Below are 22004 nucleotides of genomic sequence, written 5' to 3'. Positions count from 1 at the left end.
TTTTCAAATCATGCACTATTATAAAAGTTTTTTGAGCTCATAACATAGTATTGTGCAACGTAAGCATAATTTCTGTGAAAAGGAATAAAAAATAGTTGGTGTTTTATTGCTACTAATGTTTATTTCAGCTGGAAACTCCTGTAAATAGTATGAATAGGTCAATATTTTTTGGAGTTTTGCAAAATTCTAGGTAGAGGCACATGTTTTCCAATGAGCCTAGGTTGAGTGGAAAAGTTAATGACTTTCAGAAAATGCTGCCTACTTTTTAATAACAGCGTTCAAGAAAGCATGCAAAAGAAGTCTTGAAAGCTAGCTACCACAGGTTCACAACTCACTAGGTTTTGTAACGCAGTGACAGTTTATCGGGCAGAATTTGGTATTAAATTCATCATTGTGCGATTAAAGAGTCTGAGAGTAATGCTAGTGTGAACGGTGATGTTGGTCTCTTGTGAGGCATCACTTTGTGCACCGTTATAAATTCTCAGCGGCCATTCTGAAAGCTGGTGATAGATGAGTGTGACTGCAGGACGCTGATGCTACATGCTGAGCTAATCATCTCTACCAGGAGTTGTTTGTCTCTCAGCCCTGATAAAATAACAACAGGAAGTGACTGATTTTTCCTTCTCCACTTTTGCAGACACGGTGAGCTGCTTTGCATAGAGAGATCTTTATTCCAGAAAAATACATTTCCAGTTTGGCCTTGTTTGATATTTTCCTTATGTTATGTGGTCTGCTGCATGCATTCATGAACCTCAGTTTCAGCATTAAATAGCGGTTATTTAAAGCGAGTTTTATTTCAATATAATTGATTATAGATTATGCCAATATTTTGAATTAGATTTTATTTTTATATTTTCTGTTTTCACTTTAATTTTAAAGTTAGAAATGAAATTTTGAAAATTAGAAATGTTGCCTTGTAAAAATAAATACATGTACATTTTTAACTAATGCATTAACCACAACGTTAACTAATTAATCTTTAAATGTAAGGAGATGCATTAGTAAATGTATAAGTTAACATTAACATAAGTAATCCTGAACATTAAGTAATCCTGAACAGTGGAGTTATTCATTGTTAGTTCATGTTAACTAATGCATTAACTAACATTAATTAATACAACCTTATTGTAAAATGTTACTGAACATGCTCTCATGCTTGGTGGTTTGAAAAATGCATTATTTTCACATAATTTATATTATTACAATACCTTTCTCCCCAGCCTGGCACAAACGGCTCAATTAGTTCCAGGTTTGATGAAGGCCCCGCCATCCGAAAAACAGTCCCAGTGCTTCGTGATTGGCGAACAATTTAGATTGTGTTTCAGTACTGCCTTGCTAAAGCAGCAAGTTCCGTCTGATCCGGTATAGTTAAGGGTGGCATTAATATTGCCATATCAATTTGAGCCGGAGTTAAAAATAAATTGCAACCACTGTTTCCTGACATCATCCGCTTTAGGAAGGCCAACCAAAGATGTTTGGGCACGGGGGTGAAAAAAAAAAAGTGTTTCTTTGAGATGGCGAAAAATGTACGCTACAGCAGCACTTCTTCTTCGACGTCGTCTTGTCTGATGCATTCAAACAAGTGTTCTAACCACAACCTCGCCCCTCCCTTCCCCCCAACCATTAAAATTTCCATAGGCGGGACTTATTTTAATGATATTCTAATGGGCCACTTTGTGATATCACAACACCCGGAAAACAACACTGTAGTACAAATGAGCCGTTCGTTGTAGTTCTTGAAAACTGTTTTTTTTTTAAACAAAATATCTCCCTTTGGGGTGGACATTGAGATTTATAACTTTGTAAATCTTGTTTTATGCCCAAACATACACACTAGACACTGACTAAAATTCAAAAAGTGAAACACCATAATGGGACCCCTTTAAGTTTTAAATATAAATTTGAAATATAACAACTGAATAATTTTGTTTACACATTATTTTAAGGTGCCTTTGTTACAGTGTATTCATAAAATGTACTTACTATATGGTTAGGGTTAGGATTAGGGTTTAGTTTAGGGTTACTTGCATGCAAGTATGCATAATTGATTGTTTTTATAATAGTAAGTACATATAACGTGTAACAAGGACACCTTAATATAAAGTGTTACTATAATTTCAGATGCAATTTTGAAGAACACAATACAGTTCAAAATATAATTATGTACAGTACTTTACATGTGCTTCAGCATGTAAATCAACACATCAAAATAAGTGGACTTCTTTAAAGCATGAGAAAATATTATTAAAGCATAACTAACAACAGTTGCTTTGCATGTCAATCAGTGTCTCCCATCTAAGTGGCCAAACTAGACCAGGCTTTGCTGAAAGTGAAAAACACCACAACAATGTTGCTCTTATAATGTGTTGTGTTCATTTCAAAGACTTTTGTCAAGAATCTGTGATTTCAGGACCATGTTTGAGATACAGATGTCTTTGGCTGTGGCTTCTGATTAGGAAGTATTCAAATGACAATCAGTGTAAATGATTGTACTGTTACATGTATGACTTTCATAGCATACTTTTGCATATTTCAGCTTGTTTTCTTTGCATAGTGTAGTCTGGTTGTTATGTGCTATATTTGACTGCAGTGTGCAGAACAATCACACGTACTTCACACAAACACATTTTGGCTGACTATTACTGAATAGAAAAAAAAAAGACTCACTCATTTTAAGATTTTCAGGCTCTATTATGTGTGTTCTATTCATGGAAGTTGCCTTAAGCTCTTTTTAATATGAGAGTAAAAGACGGCACTTTCTGCATTTATTGACTTCAGAAAAACTAACAAGAAAGTCTATATTGTCTAGAGTGATTCACACTTGTTCATGGCAGGGGTTCCAACTACCTTTATTATCCACAGATGAAACGCTTATGAAGTCAATGGTTAAAGAACCCCTGAGATTTTAAGTAATGGTCAAAAACGTCTTTTTCATATTTCACCGTTTTTTTTTTTTTTTTTTTTTTTTTTGCATTATGAGACTAGGCAGTAGTTTATGTGCAAAATGACTGATGTAAGCAAATATTTGCTAGGTGAAGGCAGTTACCTTTGCTTTGGCGACGGCCCCTGTGCTCCGTATAGAACTTGAGTTGAGTGTTATCATCCATTTCTGATCCAGAATCTACCTGACGGCCAAACACGCCACCAGCTTCAAACAAAAACACACAGACAGTTCTGTCATCTCACACATCTGTCACAAACATGTCATGCATTTATAAATCATTTGTAAGCTATTATTTTGTAGTTAATGCATAATCTGTTTACAGATTGTAGTCTATGTATTGTTTACTAATTAAATAGGCCATGTGCAAATAGTGAGTTCTTCATTCATCGTCCCTGTAATTTACAAATTATTATTGTTTAACTAGCGTATAAATACTAAGACAGTGTGTTGTATGCTTGTTTTTGTTGTTTGTGATATTCTGGTGTATAGATGTGCAGAATGAGTTGTACGCCAGTAGTGATACATGCTCTGGCATAGACTGAACAAAGTAACTATAAGCAAAGAACTAAACAGACTAAAATAACTAAACAGACTAAACAGGACCACACAGAGATACTGATATTTCTATATGCAAACAAGTGTTGTGCAGTTACATGCGTACTTTGACAAATACTATTCAATGTCACCTTGGATTTCAACATTTAATGACCCTAATAAAACAGAACGGCAATTGTGAAACTATTCTTCATGATTCATCTGTGCTTAATGAATGCCGTGACATCCATAAAGTGGTGTGATTTGTCAGTATATGTTGAAACTAGCTCTTGTCTGTTAGCCGGATCTCACATCACTAACAGCTCTGCTCCGCAGAGACGCCATCTGGACCTTAAAACATTAGACATTCAATTCCAGCCATTAAGCTATACACGTGTAACACTTCCCATTCAACAACAGAGAGTGTTTGCTGAGGTGAACTTGACTCATGTTTAGGGAAATGAAGATCTTGCGATTAGTGATGTGGATGTAATTGATGTACGAGTGGAAATGAGGCTATTGGCATTCAACAACAAATATGACGTAATCAACAGTCATCATTGGATTGTGACTGAAATATGACAAGGATGAGAGACTATTGTTTATATAGATCTAAGTTTATATTGCAAATGCATATGAAAAATAGCACAGGACACTGATGGTACTTTAGTTTAGGGACCAATTCTTACTATTAACTAGCTGCTTATTAAAATGCATAATACTAGGATATTATTTGTTTATTAGTACTTACAAAGCACATGTAACTGCCTTATTCTGCATGACCTTATTTTAGATCCCTTAATCAAACCCCATACCTAAACTTAACAACCACCTTAAATAAGCAGCAAATTAGGAGTTTATTGAGGAAAACAAAGTTGTATTAATAGTTAGTTAACAGTGAAAACTGAACCTTAAAGTAAAGTGTGACCAGTATTTTGCATCCAAAAGTGGAAGCTCTTCAAATATGTTTCCTTATTTATAACAGCGCAATAAAGAGTGTGAAGAGTGCGTTGCAGCCAGTTGCAGCAATATGTATATATTTAAGGACAGAGACAATTTATGCAGTAAACCACTGTTTAACACACACACACAGAGAGAAAGAGAGACATGCAATGTAATGCCTGATGTAACAAAAACATATTTTTTTTTACTGCAGACATTATTTTTGTTAGTTTCAACAATACATTTCATTTTCAGTATTAATTCCTATATACATTTTATCATATACATGACATATGAGATGATTATTTGCATTTAATTTCTTTATTTAAAACTGCTATATGCCTGTCTCAGCACAGTTCTAGTGTAAATGCATAAAAAATAGAAAGGAGAAAAAATATTCAGATTTTTTGTGAATGCAATGTCCACCAAATCCATACATGTAAATGTTTAATCTATTGGCACCTCTAGATTTCATATATATATCTATTGACTTTATTTGTGTCTTTACCAATATTTCTGGCTTCTATTCTTCTGGCTTTGCTTTCTTTCTCTTTTGATTACAATTCTTTCTCTCTAGCTAACAGTCACAATCATTAAACAATCACACCAAGCAAAACTAACAAGCTACTTCCCAAGATGTTGCAAATTTTTGGTGAAAAATAAGTATCCTGATGCTTGGTTTTAAAAATATATTTATTATTATTATTTTTTTAATGCTCTGTTCCAAAGCCAACTCTTTATGTGACACAAATGAGGCTCCTCATGAAGCATACAAGGAGACTCGACTCACTCTTGTCTTCTCCACAGTCAACTATGCTAAGACCTTTTTTTTTCTCATAGATACGGAAGAGTAATGTTACGGGCACGAAAAAGCATATCTCTGTGCATAAGGGACAAGTCCGAAGACCTTTGTTGGATGCCTGTGGTCTGCGGGCCCCCACACTGCATCACTCATCGGCATGATTCTGTCATTAACATTACTAAATGGGCCCAGGAATACTTCTAGAAACCACTGTCAGTAAACACAATCCGCTGTCCCATCTGCAGATGCCAAATTAAGCTCTATCATGCAAAAAGGAAGCCATATGTGAACACTGTCCAGAAGCGCCATTGTGTCCTGTGGGCCAAAGCACATTTAAAATGGATTGTTTAGAAGTAGGAAAGTGTTCTATGGTCAGACCAAATTTGACATTCTTGTTGGAAATCATGGATCAAAAGCCAGCATCTCTGATGGTATGAGGGTGCATAAGTGCATACGGTATGGGCAGCTTGCATGTTTTGGAAGGCACTATGAATGCTGAAAGGTATATAAAGGTTTTAGAGCAACATATGCTTCCCTTCAGACAACGTGTATTTCAGCAGGACAATGCAAAACCAAATACTGCAGCTATTACAATTGCATGGCTTCGTAGTAGAAGAGTCCGGGTGCTGAATTGGCCTGCCTGCCTTTCACGTAGAGAATAGTTGGCGCATCATTAAATAAAAAAATATGTCAAAGACGACCACAAACTCTTCAGCAGCTGGAAACCTATATCAGGCAAGAATGGGACCAAATTCCAACACCAAAACTCCAGAAACTCATAACCTCGATGCCCAGACATCTTCAAACTGTTTTGAAAAGAAGAGGAGATGCTACACCATGGTAAACATGGTACCAACTTTTTTGAGACCTGTAGCAGGCATCAAATTTGAAATGAGCTCATTTTGTGCATAAAATTGTAAAATTTCTCAGTTTAAACATTTGTTATGTTATCTATGTTCGACTGTGAATAAAATATTGGCTCATGTGATTTGAAAGTCTTTAAGTTTTCATTTTATTAAAATAAAAAAAAAAACGTTCCAATATTTCCGGAATTTGGGTTGTAGCACAGAGACAGGGACGTTTGGACTAAGTTAAACATCATTATCTTGCAGAACAGGGGTATTCAATTAAAGTTAATGATCCAGTTTCTTAAGGATCCAAATATCCAACAATAACACTGTTATTAACACAGGAGTCAATGTACAACATAACGTTGTACAGTATGTGTCTAATTAAATACACAATGTACATTTCAGGATTTTCCTTTCAGGTTAGCAGCTAGTCTGTCTAAGGCTGCTGCTTTGTCAAGAGAAGAAAAAAAGATTGCATCTGTTGTGTGTTACTAAGAAACCAGATAATTTTATTTCAATTGTTCTGAGTTCTAAGATGATCAAAACGTCTGCCCATTTAAGCCATTTAAGCCAGTTCTCTTCCGGGTTTGTCTACGTTATGGTGGAATTACATGTTTTGTGTGCAAAAAGAAAGCCATTTTTTAAATATAATTTATTTAATAAATTTTATTAGCAACCACGGTAAAAAAAATAAAAAAAAAATAAATTAACTTATTGTGAAATATTATTAAAATTTAAAGTAACAGTTTTCTATTTTAATATATTTTAAAATGTGATTTTTTTTAATGCATTTTAAAGTATTTTACACATTAAAAATAAACATAATTTACTTGAAATAGAAATCTTTGGTAACATTATAAAAGTCTGTACTGTCAATTTTGATAAATTAAATGTGTCATAGCAGAAAAAAAAAAAAATTTTAAACATGAATACAATGAAAAATAAAACATCAATTAAAATAAATAAATAAATCTCACTGTACACAAGCATCTAAATGTGTTCAATACATCACTGTAAAGTTGGTGTAATAAAATAACAGAAGAACTTCATGTCTGTGTTATGATTTATTCAAGGTCTGAGCAATAAAATACTGCTGTCTGCCTGTGACTCCAGGACCTCAAACACAATTACATGCTAATAAAGAAAGACCTCGAGCGGTAAACCCAATTACCAGACAAATCCACCTCCTTCTCCGACAGGAGGCCAGCTAGTTTAGGTGTGCGTTAGGAAACATACTTGAAACACAGGATCAAAGCTATTGAATTCAATGTCTTAGAAGATGGAGAAAACAGATGAGAAAATAGAGATGTAGATGAAAAAAAGTGAAGAATAAGAAAAGGCATTTCAAGAGAGGTTAACATCAATAAACAGATTACAGAACAGCCACGTCTGTTGACTTTCACATCTCAACAAACAGGTTTTCTTGTTTATTCAGCAAATAAATTCTGTTTGGGAAAACAAAATTAGCATGTGTGATGAAATGAAGGAGAAATTGCTCCTGAAGTTTCCCTTTAGCAGGTTTTCTTTCAAGGCCTGTAGGATTATTGAGCGTCTGGAATTAAAAGAGTGGTTTTGCTTGATTGCATTGCATGCTGGGAGCACACACTTCAGAGAGCTTTATGGAGTGCAGGGCACTCGAGAGGCGTTTTCCTAACTACAGTATAGAGCAATCACAGAACACGTCAAACGGATGATGAACAGCTTAGAAGAAAAAAAAAAAGCCTCTGAAGGACTTCACAAAACCATAGCATCACATTCTCTCTCTGCTGCAGAAGAACAATGAACACATAGATTTGCTCAAAATGATATATTGTACATGTGTAACTGCATAGCATATAAATGAGCATATACATTTCGGTGAAGAATGTATAAAAATGTCTTTTGATGTCATAAGTTTAGGATTCTGCCAGACTTTGTATCTCAATGTCATATTTAATATTTCACAACCATATTTTAACCTGAAAATGATAAACAAACAAACAAATAAATAAAGCCTCATTTTTTTTAAGACAATCGACTTTGTAAAATTAAATAACCAGAAAAAGTGCAATTGTAAAAAAAAAAACACTGAAAATAAAATAGTAACTTAAAAATGGCAACATCTAAATTAAATTGTTTAATTAAAGTCATGCATATTATTTAACATCACTAAATCAAGCTATTTTAATCAGGTAGAAATCTACACAATGGAAACTAAAAAAATATTATTGTAAAACTAGGCTCATATTTATTGGCTTATGTTTGCTTGTTTATTTAAATTTAAATTTAAATGTAAATTAATTTAAGTGAAAAATCACCATAAATATCTTGGACACAGTCAAATGACATATGAGTTCCCTTCCAGGAACGTCGAGCTGCGTCGGAAGACGCTATGGGAACGCTCTCAGCGTCATTCCGCTCTGAATATCCTATGTCATCAGTCCAATAGAAGGGCGACGCGTCACGGGCGGGGTGACGTCACGACCAGGAAGTATATAAGCACGTGCGGCGGCGCCCGCGTTAGCTTTCTGTCATTCAGCAAGCGCTCTGTATGTTGTCAGTCCTATTCTCTGTTTGTGAGTCTTATTTAGTGTTGTCTGTCCTTTTTGAAGCTAGACATGCCTAAAAGCAAGACCAAGACAGGGGGCGATTCCAGATCGCGCTTCAGATTGTGTGTTAGTCCTTGCCCACGCTACATTACTGGGGAGGACACACATAATCTGTGCGGAGCATGCGGCAGCGGCTCTCGAGGGAGCCGACTGCCCGCATTGTGAGCGGCTCTCGCTGCGCACACTCCGCACCCGGAGGGCTCTCTTCGAGGAGAGAGCCTTTGTGAGCGTCCCACGCGGTGCTGGCCCCGCTTTTGCCGAGGCAGAGCGGCGGCTGCACTCGTGGGGCTCACAGGCTGATCTGGCTGGCGAGGGTGAGACGGGCATGTCCCTATCTCCCCCCGTATCCGCCAGATCTGGTGTCCCGTCTCTCGAGGAAGCAGTTCCTTCCTCCCGAGATGAGGACTCGACGCTTCGTCTCTCTTCCTCCGAGGAGGTTGGGACGGCGAGCGTCGATGAGGGTTCGCCGCCTCCGCCCCAGTATGAGGAGCTTTTAGAGGTGGTTACACGGGCAGTGGCCAAACTAGACATCAGTTGGCCCCCCGAGAAACTTCCTGTGCCGCGCGCTAGTTTACTCGATGAGTGTTTTCTGCGAGCGCGGCAGCCACCTCTGCGTAGGAGCCTCCCGTTTTTTCCCGATCTCCACATCGAGGTGTCAAGATCGTGGGCTAAACCATTCTCGTCCCGCCCGTTCGTCCCCGCGTCTCATTACTACGGTAATGTGCGGGAGCTGGACGTGCGCGGGTACAGAGCGATGCCCCGGGTCGAACAGACGCTCGCGAGCTATCTGTCACCCGCGGGGGCGTCAGCTCTGAAGGCTCCTACCCTGCCCACTAAGCCTCTGCGCACCACATCATCCTTAGTGGGCAGGGGGTATGCGGCAGCAGGTCAGGCCGGTGCGTGTCTGCACACTATGGCAGTGTTACAGGCGTACCAGGCCGAACTGCTGAGAGAGTTAGACGAGGGCGGTTATATTAGGCCAGAAGATATTTCAGGTCAGGCTCTGTCTTCTCGTTTGGCTCTGTTCGAAGGCGGTCGCATTTTTCTTCCCTCCCTCCCTCCTGAACTTCCCTGCTTGCTCTCTAGTATTGTCCTGTCCTTCTTAAGAGACTCTCGCTGCACTATTTACAAAACCGAAATTATGGATCTGATCAACTGGTCTCTCAACGCAATTGACACCATCTTCTCGACTAGGAAAGCGGGATCTGGAGAACCGGAATGTCCCGCTGGGACGTTTGCTGCTGGCTACACGATGGACGCATGGGAGAGATGGCGGGTCGTGTGTCTGGCGGCTCTCTCCGTGGAGGACATTGAAGACATCATCTTATTCGGAACAATGATAACTGGGTTTCTGCTATTTGGATTAGGCGTTGCCCTAAATTATCAGAAAATTAAGGAGACGGGACTGGCTATCCAAAACCTCTCAAGGCTGCCCGTCATAATGGAGGCTGTAGGCAGAGATGGATTCGATCACGGCTAGGCTCTCGGCTTTGGAAAGGAAAATTGATGGACAAGGAGATCAGAATGGACAATGAGAATAGCTGTGAAACTGGAAGACAGCTGTTCGCCCAAAGACAAAACAATCTTATCTCTTTCCGGCTTCCCACAACAGAACGGCTTGGCAAGGCCGCTCTGGTATCAACTCTCCTGTGAATACTGCAGGGAGACGCTCTTTCTTCCATTCCCTCCCCCCATCAAAACACCTTGTTATTGTCGGGCGCTTGTGCTCTGTCCAAGGTCGTTTCCATGGCAATTGCTATGTCGCATCACAACCTGCGAACTGAGTTGACTGGTTTGGAGTGCTGGCGAAACGGATTTCAAGGCATACGAACTCACAAGAACTTACACATACACACACTCATACACCTCCCTACCCCCATCCCACGCCTTCGTCGCTTCATCCTGTCAGGTGATAACGGGTCTGTGTGTTTGCGCTGAATGGCTGCTGGCCGGATGGCTGTTTCGTCTGAACTAGGATTACTATGCAAGTTATGTTCCTGTGTTGACTGTGCTCCATGCTGAGGTTTTTGTCTGTTCTCACACTGCACTCTCGTTCAGGAGCGTAGTGTGAGGACAATTTTTTTCTCCTCTCTTTCCTCATGTTATGCTGTATTTCTTCTTCTTCATTGCATTTCGTTGCCTTGTACCTACATGTGCAATGACAATAAATTGAATCCAATCCAATCCAATCCAATTTCAGAGCTTAGGAGAACCGCTGATCTTGCCCTCCGCGCCACCAAGGAGTCGGCCCGTGCCATCGGCCGCTCCATGGCAGCTATGGTGGCGACGGAGAGGTATTTGTGGCTGACCCTGTCGGAGATAAAGGAGAAAGACAGGGTCTGCCTCATGGACGCCCCGCTTCAGCCTTCTGGTCTGTTTGGCGACTCCGTGAGTTCGGTTGTCAACAGATTCCAGGAGGCTCGCAAGCAGGCGGAGGCGTTTCAGCGGTTTCTCCCCCGCCACTCTCTAACTCTTGGGGCTGCTGGGCGGGAGCAGTCCCCTCCGCATACCAGCTCCTCACACAGGGCTGCGCAGAAACAGAGCGTCGCCTCTCGCGCTCCCCCGCGGCGGAGCCGAGGGCAGCGGCGCTCTGTATCGGGGACCTCGAAGCCGAAGGCAGACCTGAGGGATGTCCTGGCGGCCAAGAGGTCCTCGACGAAGAAGTCCTGATGGGCGAGCCCCAGGACTACGGAGGGCGACCCCTACTGGGGTGGAGCGGCTTGCACCGCGGCACACGGTGACCGTCTCCCCTCGGTGCCCTCCGGGGATTTGTCTGTCAACCCTGCAGTCCCAGGGCACAGCAGGTCCCAGCGAGTGTTGCTCTCAGGTTACTCCGCCTGTGACGTTAGCGGGCCTGAGAAACTCGCCCCAGCCGCCAGATTACGCGTCTTGTCCCGGTACGCCGCGTCGAGACAGCGGTCTGGCCGCTTCTCTAACACCAGAGGTCAGTCTCGAGAGACTGATTCCCTTAGTAGATCGTTTTGCAGCCTGGCAGCACCTGCCACACGTGTCTCTTTGGGTCCTGCGGACGGTAGAGAGTGGTTACGCCATCCAGTTCGATGGGCCACCTCCGCCGTTCAACGGGGTTTGCGTGACCACGGTCCGCCCCGAGCAGGCTCTGGTCATGGAACAAGAGGTCGGCACTTTGCTGAGGAAGGAAGCCATCGAGTTGGTTCCGCCTCACGAAGTCCACGCCGGCTTCTACAGCCGGTACTTCATTGTTCCAAAGAAGGAAGGGGGCTGAGGCCCATATTGGATTTGCGCGTCCTACCGCTCAGTCAGAAAGCTGAAGTTCAAGATGCTCACTATCAGGCAGATTGTGTCTCAAATCAGGTCCGAGGACTGGTTTGTCACGATAGATCTCAAAGATGCCTATTTCCATATATCCATCCTTCCCTTTCACAGGAAGTTCCTGAGGTTCGCTTTCGGGGGCAAAGCGTATCAGTATCGGGTTCTTCCTTTCGGCCTAGCACTCTCACCCCGCACTTTCACCAAGTGTGTGGATGCGGCACTGGTCCCGTTGCGACTGCAGGGCATCCGCATACTCAATTATATCGACGATTGGTTGATTCTCGCTCAATCAGAGCAGTTGGCGGTTCGGCATCGAGATGTCGTTCTCGCCCACATGAAAGAGTTGGGGTTAAGACTAAACGCCAAGAAGAGTGTGCTTTCTCCAGTTCAGAGAACCACCTATCTAGGCGTAGTGTGGGATTCGACCACGATGCAGGCTCGTTTGACCCCTGCTCGGATCGAGTCGATCCGCACGGCAGTCAAGAGAGTGCGAGAAGGCCAGCCATTCACTGTCAAGCAGTTTCAGAGGCTGCTAGGGCTTATGGCAGCAGCGTCCAGCGTGATTCCTTCTGGCCTGCTGTACATGAGGCCCCTACAGTGGTGGCTCAAGAACAGGGGGGTCTCCTTGAGGGGAGACTCGCTCCGCGCTGTCAAAGTGTCAAGCCGTGGTGTCCGTGCCTTAGACATGTGGAGAGATCCTCAGTTCTTGGTTCAGGGCCCGGTGCTGGGAGCTCCGTGTCGCCGCGTCTCGCTAGCGACGGACGCATGCCTCACCGGCTGGGGTGCGGTCATGAGTGGCCACCCTGCCCGCGGTCTGTGGAGTGGTTGCCATCTGACGTGGCATATCAACCTGCTAGAGATCCTAGCTGTGTTCCGTGCACTCAAGCACTTCCTCCCGGACCTAAGAGACCGCCATGTGCTGGTGCGCACCGACAGCACGGCAGTAGTCTCTTATATCAACCACCAAGGAGGTCTGAGGTCGCGCCCCTTGTACAAGCTGGCGCGCCAGATCCTGGTGTGGGCCCAGGGCAAGCTCCTATCCTTGAGAGCTATTCACATCCCTGGGCATCTCAATGTGGGAGCAGACGTTCTGTCGAGGCAGGGGCTGAGGCCCGGGGAATGGATGCTTCACCCAGAGGTGGTGAAGCAGATCTGGAAGGTCTTTGGCCAGGCACAGGTGGACCTCTTCGCCACTCGAGAGTCAGCGCAATGTCCCCTCTGGTTCTCTCTAGCTCCGCCAGCCCCGCTGGGTCTGGATGCTATGGTACAGACGTGGCCGAGGCGGTCAGTCTACTGCTAGTAGCACCGTTCTGGCCGGGCCGAGTATGGTTCTCGGACCTGATTGCTCTTCTCGACGGCACCCCGTGGCCGGTGCCGATCAGGAGAGATCTCCTCTCACAAGCCGGGGGCGCCATCATGCACCCCCGGCCGGAGCTATGGAAGCTGTGGGTATGGCCTCTGAGGGGGCGCAACTCATAGCTTCCGGTCTATCAACCGAGGTTGTCGAGACCCTCCTTCAATCCAGAGCTCCCTCCACAAGGAAACTGTACGCCTTGAAGTGGAAGCTTTTCACTTCTTGGTGCGGAGATCGCCAGCTTGACCCAGTCAACTGCCCGGTTGGTACAGTTCTGGAGTTCCTGCAGGCCCGTTTCTCCGCAGGGTTAACCCACTCCATTGTTAAGGTCTACGTGGCAGCTATCTCTTCGTACCACGCCCTTATCGGTGGCCACTCAGTGGGCAGACACCCCCTAGTTACACGTTTCCTCCGCGGTGCGCTGAGGCTGAGGCCTCCGGTACGATCACGGGTCCCCACGTGGGACCTAGCTGTGGTATTACAGGCTCTGAGTAGGGCGCCTTTTGAGCCTATAGAGGAGATAACAGACAGACTCCTCACGATCAAGACCGTCTTCCTGTTGGCCATCACCTCTCTGAGGAGGGTGGGTGACCTTCAGGCCCTATCTTCGGCCCCTTCTCATATTGACTTTGCGCCCGGTTTGGCCAAAGTGTTCCTCTATCCCCGTGCGGGGTATGTACCTAAGGTCCCGACGGTCGTACCACAGCCGGTCGTGCTTCAGGCCTTCTGTCCTCCTCCCTTCAGGGAGCGCGACCAGGAAAAGCACCACTGTGTGTGCCCAGTGCGAGCACTGGGTGCATACATCCACAGAGCTGCCCTGTGGAGGAAGTCGGACCAGCTGCTGGTTTGCTTTGGTCCGCCTAAGAGGGGTCTTCCTGCTACGAAGCCCACTCTTAGCAGGTGGATTGTGGATGCTGTCAATATTGCTTACGAGGCCTCTGGGCTTGCCCATCCGTTGGGAGTCAGAGCGCACTCAACCAGAGGGATGGCGGCCTCCAAGGCCCTTTGGGCAGGCGTCTCTGTCCAAGACATCTGCGACGCTGCTGGGTGGTCCACGCCCCTGACATTCGCCAGGTTCTATGACCTCGACATTCGAGCCACTCCAGGCTCCTCTGTTCTCTCGTCCTGACATCAGGCAGGGACTTGTCAGTCTGGCGGCGTGGGCAAAGCGTTCCCATAGCGTCTTCCGACGCAGCTCGACGTTCCTGGAAGGGAACGAACCAGGTTACGTATGTAACCCAGGTTCCCTGAAGGGAACGAGAGCTGCGTCTCGAGGCCATACTTCCGGCATCCCTGCCAGCGCTTGCTTCATGACATGAAGCTAACGCGGGCGCCGCCGCACGTGCTTATATACTTCCTGGTCGTGACGTCACCCCGCCCGTGACGCGTCGCCCTTCTATTGGACTGATGACATAGGATATTCAGAGCGGAATGACGCTGAGAGCGTTCCCATAGCGTCTTCCGACGCAGCTCTCGTTCCCTTCAGGGAACCTGGGTTACATACGTAACCTGGTTCGTTTCACATTGATTTGAGGATTTTCTTTTTCAGAACAAACTTCTCCTTTACTTCTTATTCCTGTTTATTTTCATGTATCATTTCTTTCACAAAATCCAATTTGCTGTAATTTCATATAAATCACAAATGTTAAATAATTTCCCATCAACTCAAAAACACGGATATTTATTATAGAAATCAATTTAATTTACACAAAAAACAAACAAACAAAAAACAATAAACTGTTCAAAATACACCTTAGTGCAGCTATTTATTCTGCTTGGAGACGTTTAATTTGTGTCTCTTTCAAACAGAAGAGAGATTGACCGCACAGACAAACACCAACTAACTCCAACAAACAAGTTGGCTCAAGTTGGCCATTGGATTTAGAATCTTATGAAAAATAACTGTCATGTTCACACTGCACCAACAGACACCGACCAACTCTATATCTATAAGCATATTCAGTCGGGTGAAAACAAACTCAACCAATGCCAACAGGGGTAACACACACTGATCCAACAAACTCCAACAGACTAGTTTGTTGGTGTTTGTCTGTGCGGTGTGAATTGGCCTTTTAATTGTGTAATTGTGAGCAGAATGAAAAGAATACAGACAGATGGAGATCTATTAACAGTGAGAAAGACTTTTGATTGGAGAGGGAAACATCATGGTGTTGTCTGGATTTGGATTGCCTGGAGCGACGAGCGCATTGGCAGGCGGTTTCATTGTATCTCCTTCTGTCAGGAACATCTTCACTGTTTCTATGGTTGTTCCTCCTTATATTTCACTAAAACGGTCCTCCTGGACGCCTGTTAAATACTGGGCTGGCTTAGCTCGACTCAGTGTAATAAAATAAAGGCAGTTATTAACAATGCTCTTTGCTGTTCAAAAAGGCAAAAAGAGAGAGCTGCCAGTGCAGGCAGACAGACAGACAGATAGATTTTCCCCATGAATGATTAAGAGATTAAGGCGACTGATCCCCGGGATCAAACAGTCAAAACACACATCAGAAAAGCCTGTGGGAACCTCTCAGTCCACAGACCACACAGAGGCAGTTTTAATGAAACCCGTAGACATGCTTTAAAGCACTGCAGATTTAATTTCTTTGGCAAAAATGACATTAAGAAAAAACCAAATTACAAAGTTTTGTAAGTCTCTTAAGATATCTTTGACTCAGATCACTCAAATGAACACATTTCTATCAGTGTCGTCTCTGTGTGCCAGTCTTGTCTCTAATCCTACCTCACCTTTATTACTACTGCTCATATGGGTTTATTTGAAAGAAGAAGAAGAAAAAAAAAAGAAAAAAGAAAGGACAAAGAATAACCCGGAATATTGAATTTCAGCACATAAATCATCCAACACATTTCTGTGGATTGAAATTATCTAGCGCCAGCAACAAAGACTGGATACCATTTATACTGTAGAACAAATGGATGGATGGACGGATGGATGATTGGTGGCTGTGTGGGTATTTGTTTGGTCGGGTGGATGGTTGGTTGGATGGACGGACGGATGGATGGTTGGTGGGTGTTTGTTTGGTTGGGTGAATGAATGTATGTATGGATGGAAAAATAGATAAATGTATGGACAGATGGTGGGTGGATTTGTGGGTGTTTGGTTTGGTGAATTGGTGGATGGATGGATGCATGTATGGATAGTGGGTGTTTGTCTGGTTGGGTGGATGGATGGATGGATGGATGGACAGATGTTGGGTGGGTATGTGGTTGTTTGGTTGGGTGGATGGATGCTGGATAGATGGATGGATAGATGGACGGATGATGGGTATGTCTGGGTGATTGGTTGGTTTGTTGGGTGGGTGGATAGATGATGGATGGATTGATGGGTGGGTGGATAGATGAATGAATGGATGGTGCGTGGGTGTTTGTTTGGCATTGTGGATGGATGAACTTCGACCGACTGACTGACCGACAGACAGACAGACAGAGCAAAGCCAGAAGTGACTGTGGTAGTCGACATCTACTGGACATACAGAGCTCAAAATAACAAGTAATTTAATTCAATAAAACAAAAAGTCTCTTGTCTAGTGGGTCAATAAACACCTCTTTCTGTCATGAGGCCTGTAGAGTTCTCATGTTATTTGCTATTGGCTATTTTCAAGGCTCGTATTAATAAAAGAGCAGGACAGATGGACAGCGTTCACCACAGAACGAGAGGCTGAGACAAACTGTGTGTGAGATTAAAATCAATCTTGTATTACTAGAGTGATTATAAAACAGCTTATAAGACCACTAACATGGTGAGCCACAAACAATTTTTTTTTTTCAGGTTCTGTTGTGACTTTATAATAATGGACAATATTGTTACTATAGCTTGATGGTAACATGGCCCTTTTAAATAACACTTCATGACACAATACAATCTGAGCCCTTCCTCTGGGTGAGCCTCTAAAATGAGCTTAAAAACAGTATCTGGACAAAAACAATAGGCTGTTCTGTCTTAATGGTTGTCTGAATGTTTCAGTAGACTATACTGCTTTTGTGTGGAAACATTACGTAATATGCTCATTACATAATAAATCAACTTCCTGTCTCCTAATCCTCAATATGTTTGCATGAAATAATCATTTTTTGAGTGTGCTCCTATATCTCTCATAAGAGAAGTCATGGATAATTCTGCGTATGATTTATTTCTAGTGGGATGCGCACTTAGTAACTGACAGTCATAAAACTCTGAAAGCAATTCAATGATTCCAGGGCCATTATATGATTTTTATTTTGGGAAGGTTTCAATGATTCCTCAGATAATAAAATATAGATTTGTGTAATAAAATAACCATAAATCAAGGTTTTTGTTTCTTTTCTGACAGTTATCTTTGCGAATACGAGGTGCTGAGAGACACAATGGAGTCTGTGTTTATGTTCCTTTGAATGCTTGAGTTCTGTCATTTTCGCAGCATTCAACAGTCGATCGAATCCAGACATTGGCAGTGGGAGCGGCTGGTTCTTAGCAAATGGTGACCCAGCGGTGCAGTTGAAAATCAAAACACACCACTGGCTTCTATTGGAGAGAATGCCTCAGCCAGGAGTCATTTTGAATAAAATGACCTCCTCTGCTTGCATCTTAACACCTAGCGAGCTGATACTTCATTTGAACCTACATGAACAGCAAAATAAAGCCTTTAAATGCATAATTTGCTCTGTGTGTGTACTATACAACATTCTGCCAGTACTTTGAATATTGTAATTTGAAGGCATTATTTGTAAAGCCGTTTTGTACATTATAAATTAGTGGATAATTATTGGTCAATACAGCATGGTGATCATGCTTACATGACATATTATAACAGTTTTGTAAAAGCAATAATACATTATGTCCTTGCACTATGTACAGTCTAAAGGTCCATTGGTTGACCCTCAGTTTAAACAAAATACAGAGTCTAACACAAGAAATACAAATCAAGCATGTGTGATCATTCACACACTGTTATCCTTCACCCACCCCACCCCCTCATTCTCTGTGCTTTCTTCTTCTTTCTAATTAGTGTGAAGAACAATCTGCTCTATCTACAACTACCAAACAGCATATTTAGTCCACAGGTGGTCTCACTAAAATGCTCATCCAGATGTGGGCAGATTGCAGCTGGTCAAATGACCTCTCATCTGCCTGCAGGCTTGTCGACTCCCTTCACACCTTTCTGGTAATATCCCTCCCTCTCTCTTTCACAGGATCAAAGTGAGTCACAGTCACACCTGCTCAACTCATTTCATCTGGGAATGAGTCTATGTGGTCAGAAATTGGAGCATTCACACAGTAAAAAAATCAAGCTAAGATGCTCTGCCCGGATTCAGCACCATGGACATCACACATCTACAGCTTCAAAGTGAAAAGCAGTACAGGATCCCTAGTGTGGACAAACTTGTGCTTAAAACTACTTTTCAAAGGGCTACTCTCAGGACAACACCGGCAAGCTACTTCCCATCATCGATGAACCCTTTTCAAACTGCAAGTATCAATGTAGCAGTGTCACTGCACAAGTCAAGTTGGGAGCATTAATATATCCTGGTGTTGGCAGCCTACGTGAGCCAAAATCCATTGGTGTAGACATATCGCTAAATGTCTGTTTTTTTTTTTTTTGTTTTTGTTTTTCCGGGTTTTGTTTTTGGGAGGTCGGGATTTTTATTGACAGGATCGGAATTTTTATTGATAATTTAATGATATCCTGATTTTTATAAGTAGTTAAAAGTTACTGTAAAAATTAATTGTTAGGACTTTCTTTGTTTGACAAGAAAGTTCCAGGACCAATAAAATGATCCATTGACAAGTTCTACTTTACAGAAACATAGTCATCACATCAGACAAGTATATTGATGGGAGACTGATTTACATGCAGTTGGAAATGATTTTGGATCAGCATACTTTGTTGGTTCTGGATATAGAATAAAGTACCTTATTATCAAATAAAGGATAAACACTGATCCTAACCCTAAAAATCAAGGGTGGATAACTCTGGCCCTTGAGGTCTACTGACCTTCACTGCAGAGTTCAGCCCCACCCCTAATAAAAAAAAAAACAGGAATAATCTGCTGAAGTATCACTTTTTATTTCTCCTCTTTCCTACTACTTGTTTCACTACTGTTTCAGTTTTTATAACCATTTCTTACTATATGTAAGTAAGTTGTTTTTTTCAGCATGTGTGTTTGGCAGTGTTATTTTTAAGGATTACTGATAAACTACTGTCGTTGATTTGTATTTGTTATTTATTTTAATTTTAGTTAAATTATGTCTGTATAGCTCTTTTATTAAACTTTATTTTATTTTAATACTTCAACAAACTAAATGGAAATTAAATAATATATATTGAATTTATAAATGTGTGTGTGTGTGTGTATATATATATATATATATATATATATATAATGTGTGTGTGTGTGTGGTTGTACATACACATATATGTAGTTGTTTTTTAGGTGTTTGGCTTAATATTATGTTAGAAACATTATTATACTCTTATACCTTTTGTTCTTTAATATTTATTTGTCAATTTTACCAGGATTGGCTGAACCCTGTGTCCGCCATTTTGAAATTTGTTAATAAATTGTTAATAAATTGCAATATCTTCTGAACCATTTCACATATCTATAGCCCCTATTGTATCTGTATGTTTTATTATTATTATTATTATTATTATTATTTTTGGCCCATGGGGCTCTATGGCAGCCCTATGAAGGGACCATAGGAAAATGATGAAATTTGGCATACTTGTAGAGCTGGCCATGATCAATCATCATGATCTCCTTGATGATTGATTCAATTCTTACCAAAATTGGCTCAGATGATCTTTGGACTAAGCCGTACAGAAATAACTGAACAGAATGTTTTGAGTACTAGTGAAAAAAAAAGTTATGATGTTGTGAACATAATGAGGTCGACCAAAATTGGTTCAGAGGCTGTATCTCAGCCAAACATTGATTAATCAAAACAAAACTTGGTATACTTCATCAACCCCATGATCTGAGGGTCCATGCCAAAGTTGGAAACAGCGCCACCTATGGGTCATGAGATACCAAAACTTCACATTTTTGCTTATAACTTTTGAACAGTCAGTCAGAAATTATAAGGATGTCAATTTTGCCAGGATTGGCTGAACCACGTGTCTGCCATTTTGAAATTTGTTGACTTATATTAGTAATCTTAGCATTCTTCTAAGTTACAGGCTGAACAATTACCATTCTGTTTAATGTGACTCTTCAGCTATCAAATTAAGCATAAACTGTGTTACAATTAACTTTACTTTGTGTTACGCTGCTTAAAATGCTAAATAACTTTTTTGTCAGCTCATTCTCACACCTAAACCTCTCCTCGGCAGGCTGTCAAACCTTTAGAGACTGAGTGGCGCACTCTAATAAGCTGCTTGCCCTGAACCTATTAGGTCGTGGGTTCGAATCCCAGTTAGCACAAGCCCAGGCCGCAAGAGCTTCTGAGGCCAGAAGCGGTCCAAACATTGGTTTTGTTCCAGACATTGGATCTTCCTTGCATGTTCGTCTCGAATTAGAAACATGTGTTTGTTCGTTCTCATCCCAACTTATGTTCAGTTTTGAACTTATGTGCTTCTGAACCTATCTGTTTTTTCCATGTACGTTCTATTTCAGCTTCTTATGCTCTTCCCGCTCTGCGCCGCGCTACAGCCCATTCGCGGGCTTGGCCCCGGAATCGCTGCTTGCAGCTATATTTTGAATTGTTTTTAACTTTATTTTTTATTTTTTGTTTCATTTTAATGTAACTTTTTGAAATTTTGTTATATGCATTTGTCATTTTTATTTTATTTATTTATTTTTAACATGTGTACAGGTAGTATTTATAATGTTTTAGCTTTTATTCTTGGATCTGTTTTTAGTTGTTTTAATTCTATAATTGATTGCTTCTGTTGTCCTCATTTGTAAGTCGCTTTGGATAAAAGCATCTGCTAAATGACTAAATAATAAATAATAATAATAATCCAACCAGGATTACTTGGAGGCGGGCAGTGTGCTTGATTAGGTTTGGAGCTAAACTCTGCAGGACAGCGAACCTTGAGGGCAAGAGTTGCCCACCACTGCAACAATCTGATTGATATGTTGTTGACCAGGGGTCAGGTGTCTAATCATGCTCCAGTAAGGACAACGTCCTGCAGATTCTAGCTACCATCCTAATTAAAACCCCTGAACCAGTTTATAAAGGTCTTCAGAATTATTAGGCCTTGCCACAAATGGAGCCCTAAGCCTTTGCTGTCTTCCTTCAAGCCAAACGTTTGTTACATAATGTGCTTTGACTATTGGGTAGAAATCTGCTGAGCACCTTTCTGAAATTAAAATGACTAATGGAACACCCTACACACACACACACACACACACACCATTGTGGCCATTCTAAGTCCAAAAGCCTGTAAGTTGACATGAAGTGTGCCATTTGGAACAAGACCTTGGAATCGTTTGACTGGTAGGTTGGAGCTAAATGTCCTGGCATGATTTAGAGCAGCATTTACAAACCCTGTTCCTGGAGGCACACCAACAATACATATTTTCAAACTCTTCCCAGTTAAATACACCTGATTATTTTAATCAGCTTGCCAGTAAAGTGTTTCAAGTTTAATTTTCTGTAGTAGATCTAGTAAAGCAAAGTATATCTAATGCAGAAAATTACAAAATTGCTACTGCTACTGTATAGTACCCTGTCATCTTGCAGATTTAAAAGAGGACA

At 41.9% G+C, this 22004-nt stretch overlaps 1 protein-coding gene across 1 annotated transcript in view; it reads right to left on the bottom strand.

Moving 5' to 3' along the window:
- LOC306870996 (astrotactin-2-like) overlaps positions 1-22004 on the bottom strand; it is a gene marked incomplete at its 5' end in the record, with an annotated part of 500403 nt that overhangs the window by 260176 nt on the left and 218223 nt on the right. Inside the window, 1 exon segment of the mRNA XM_079418633.1 lies at positions 3047-3148. Coding sequence (XP_079274759.1) covers positions 3047-3148 — 102 coding nt within the window.

The sequence above is a fragment of the Barbus barbus genome (genome assembly GCF_936440315.1).
Source record: "Barbus barbus genome assembly, chromosome: 6".
Taxonomy (NCBI): domain Eukaryota; kingdom Metazoa; phylum Chordata; class Actinopteri; order Cypriniformes; family Cyprinidae; genus Barbus; species Barbus barbus.
This window is presented reverse-complemented; position numbering and strand designations above follow the sequence as displayed.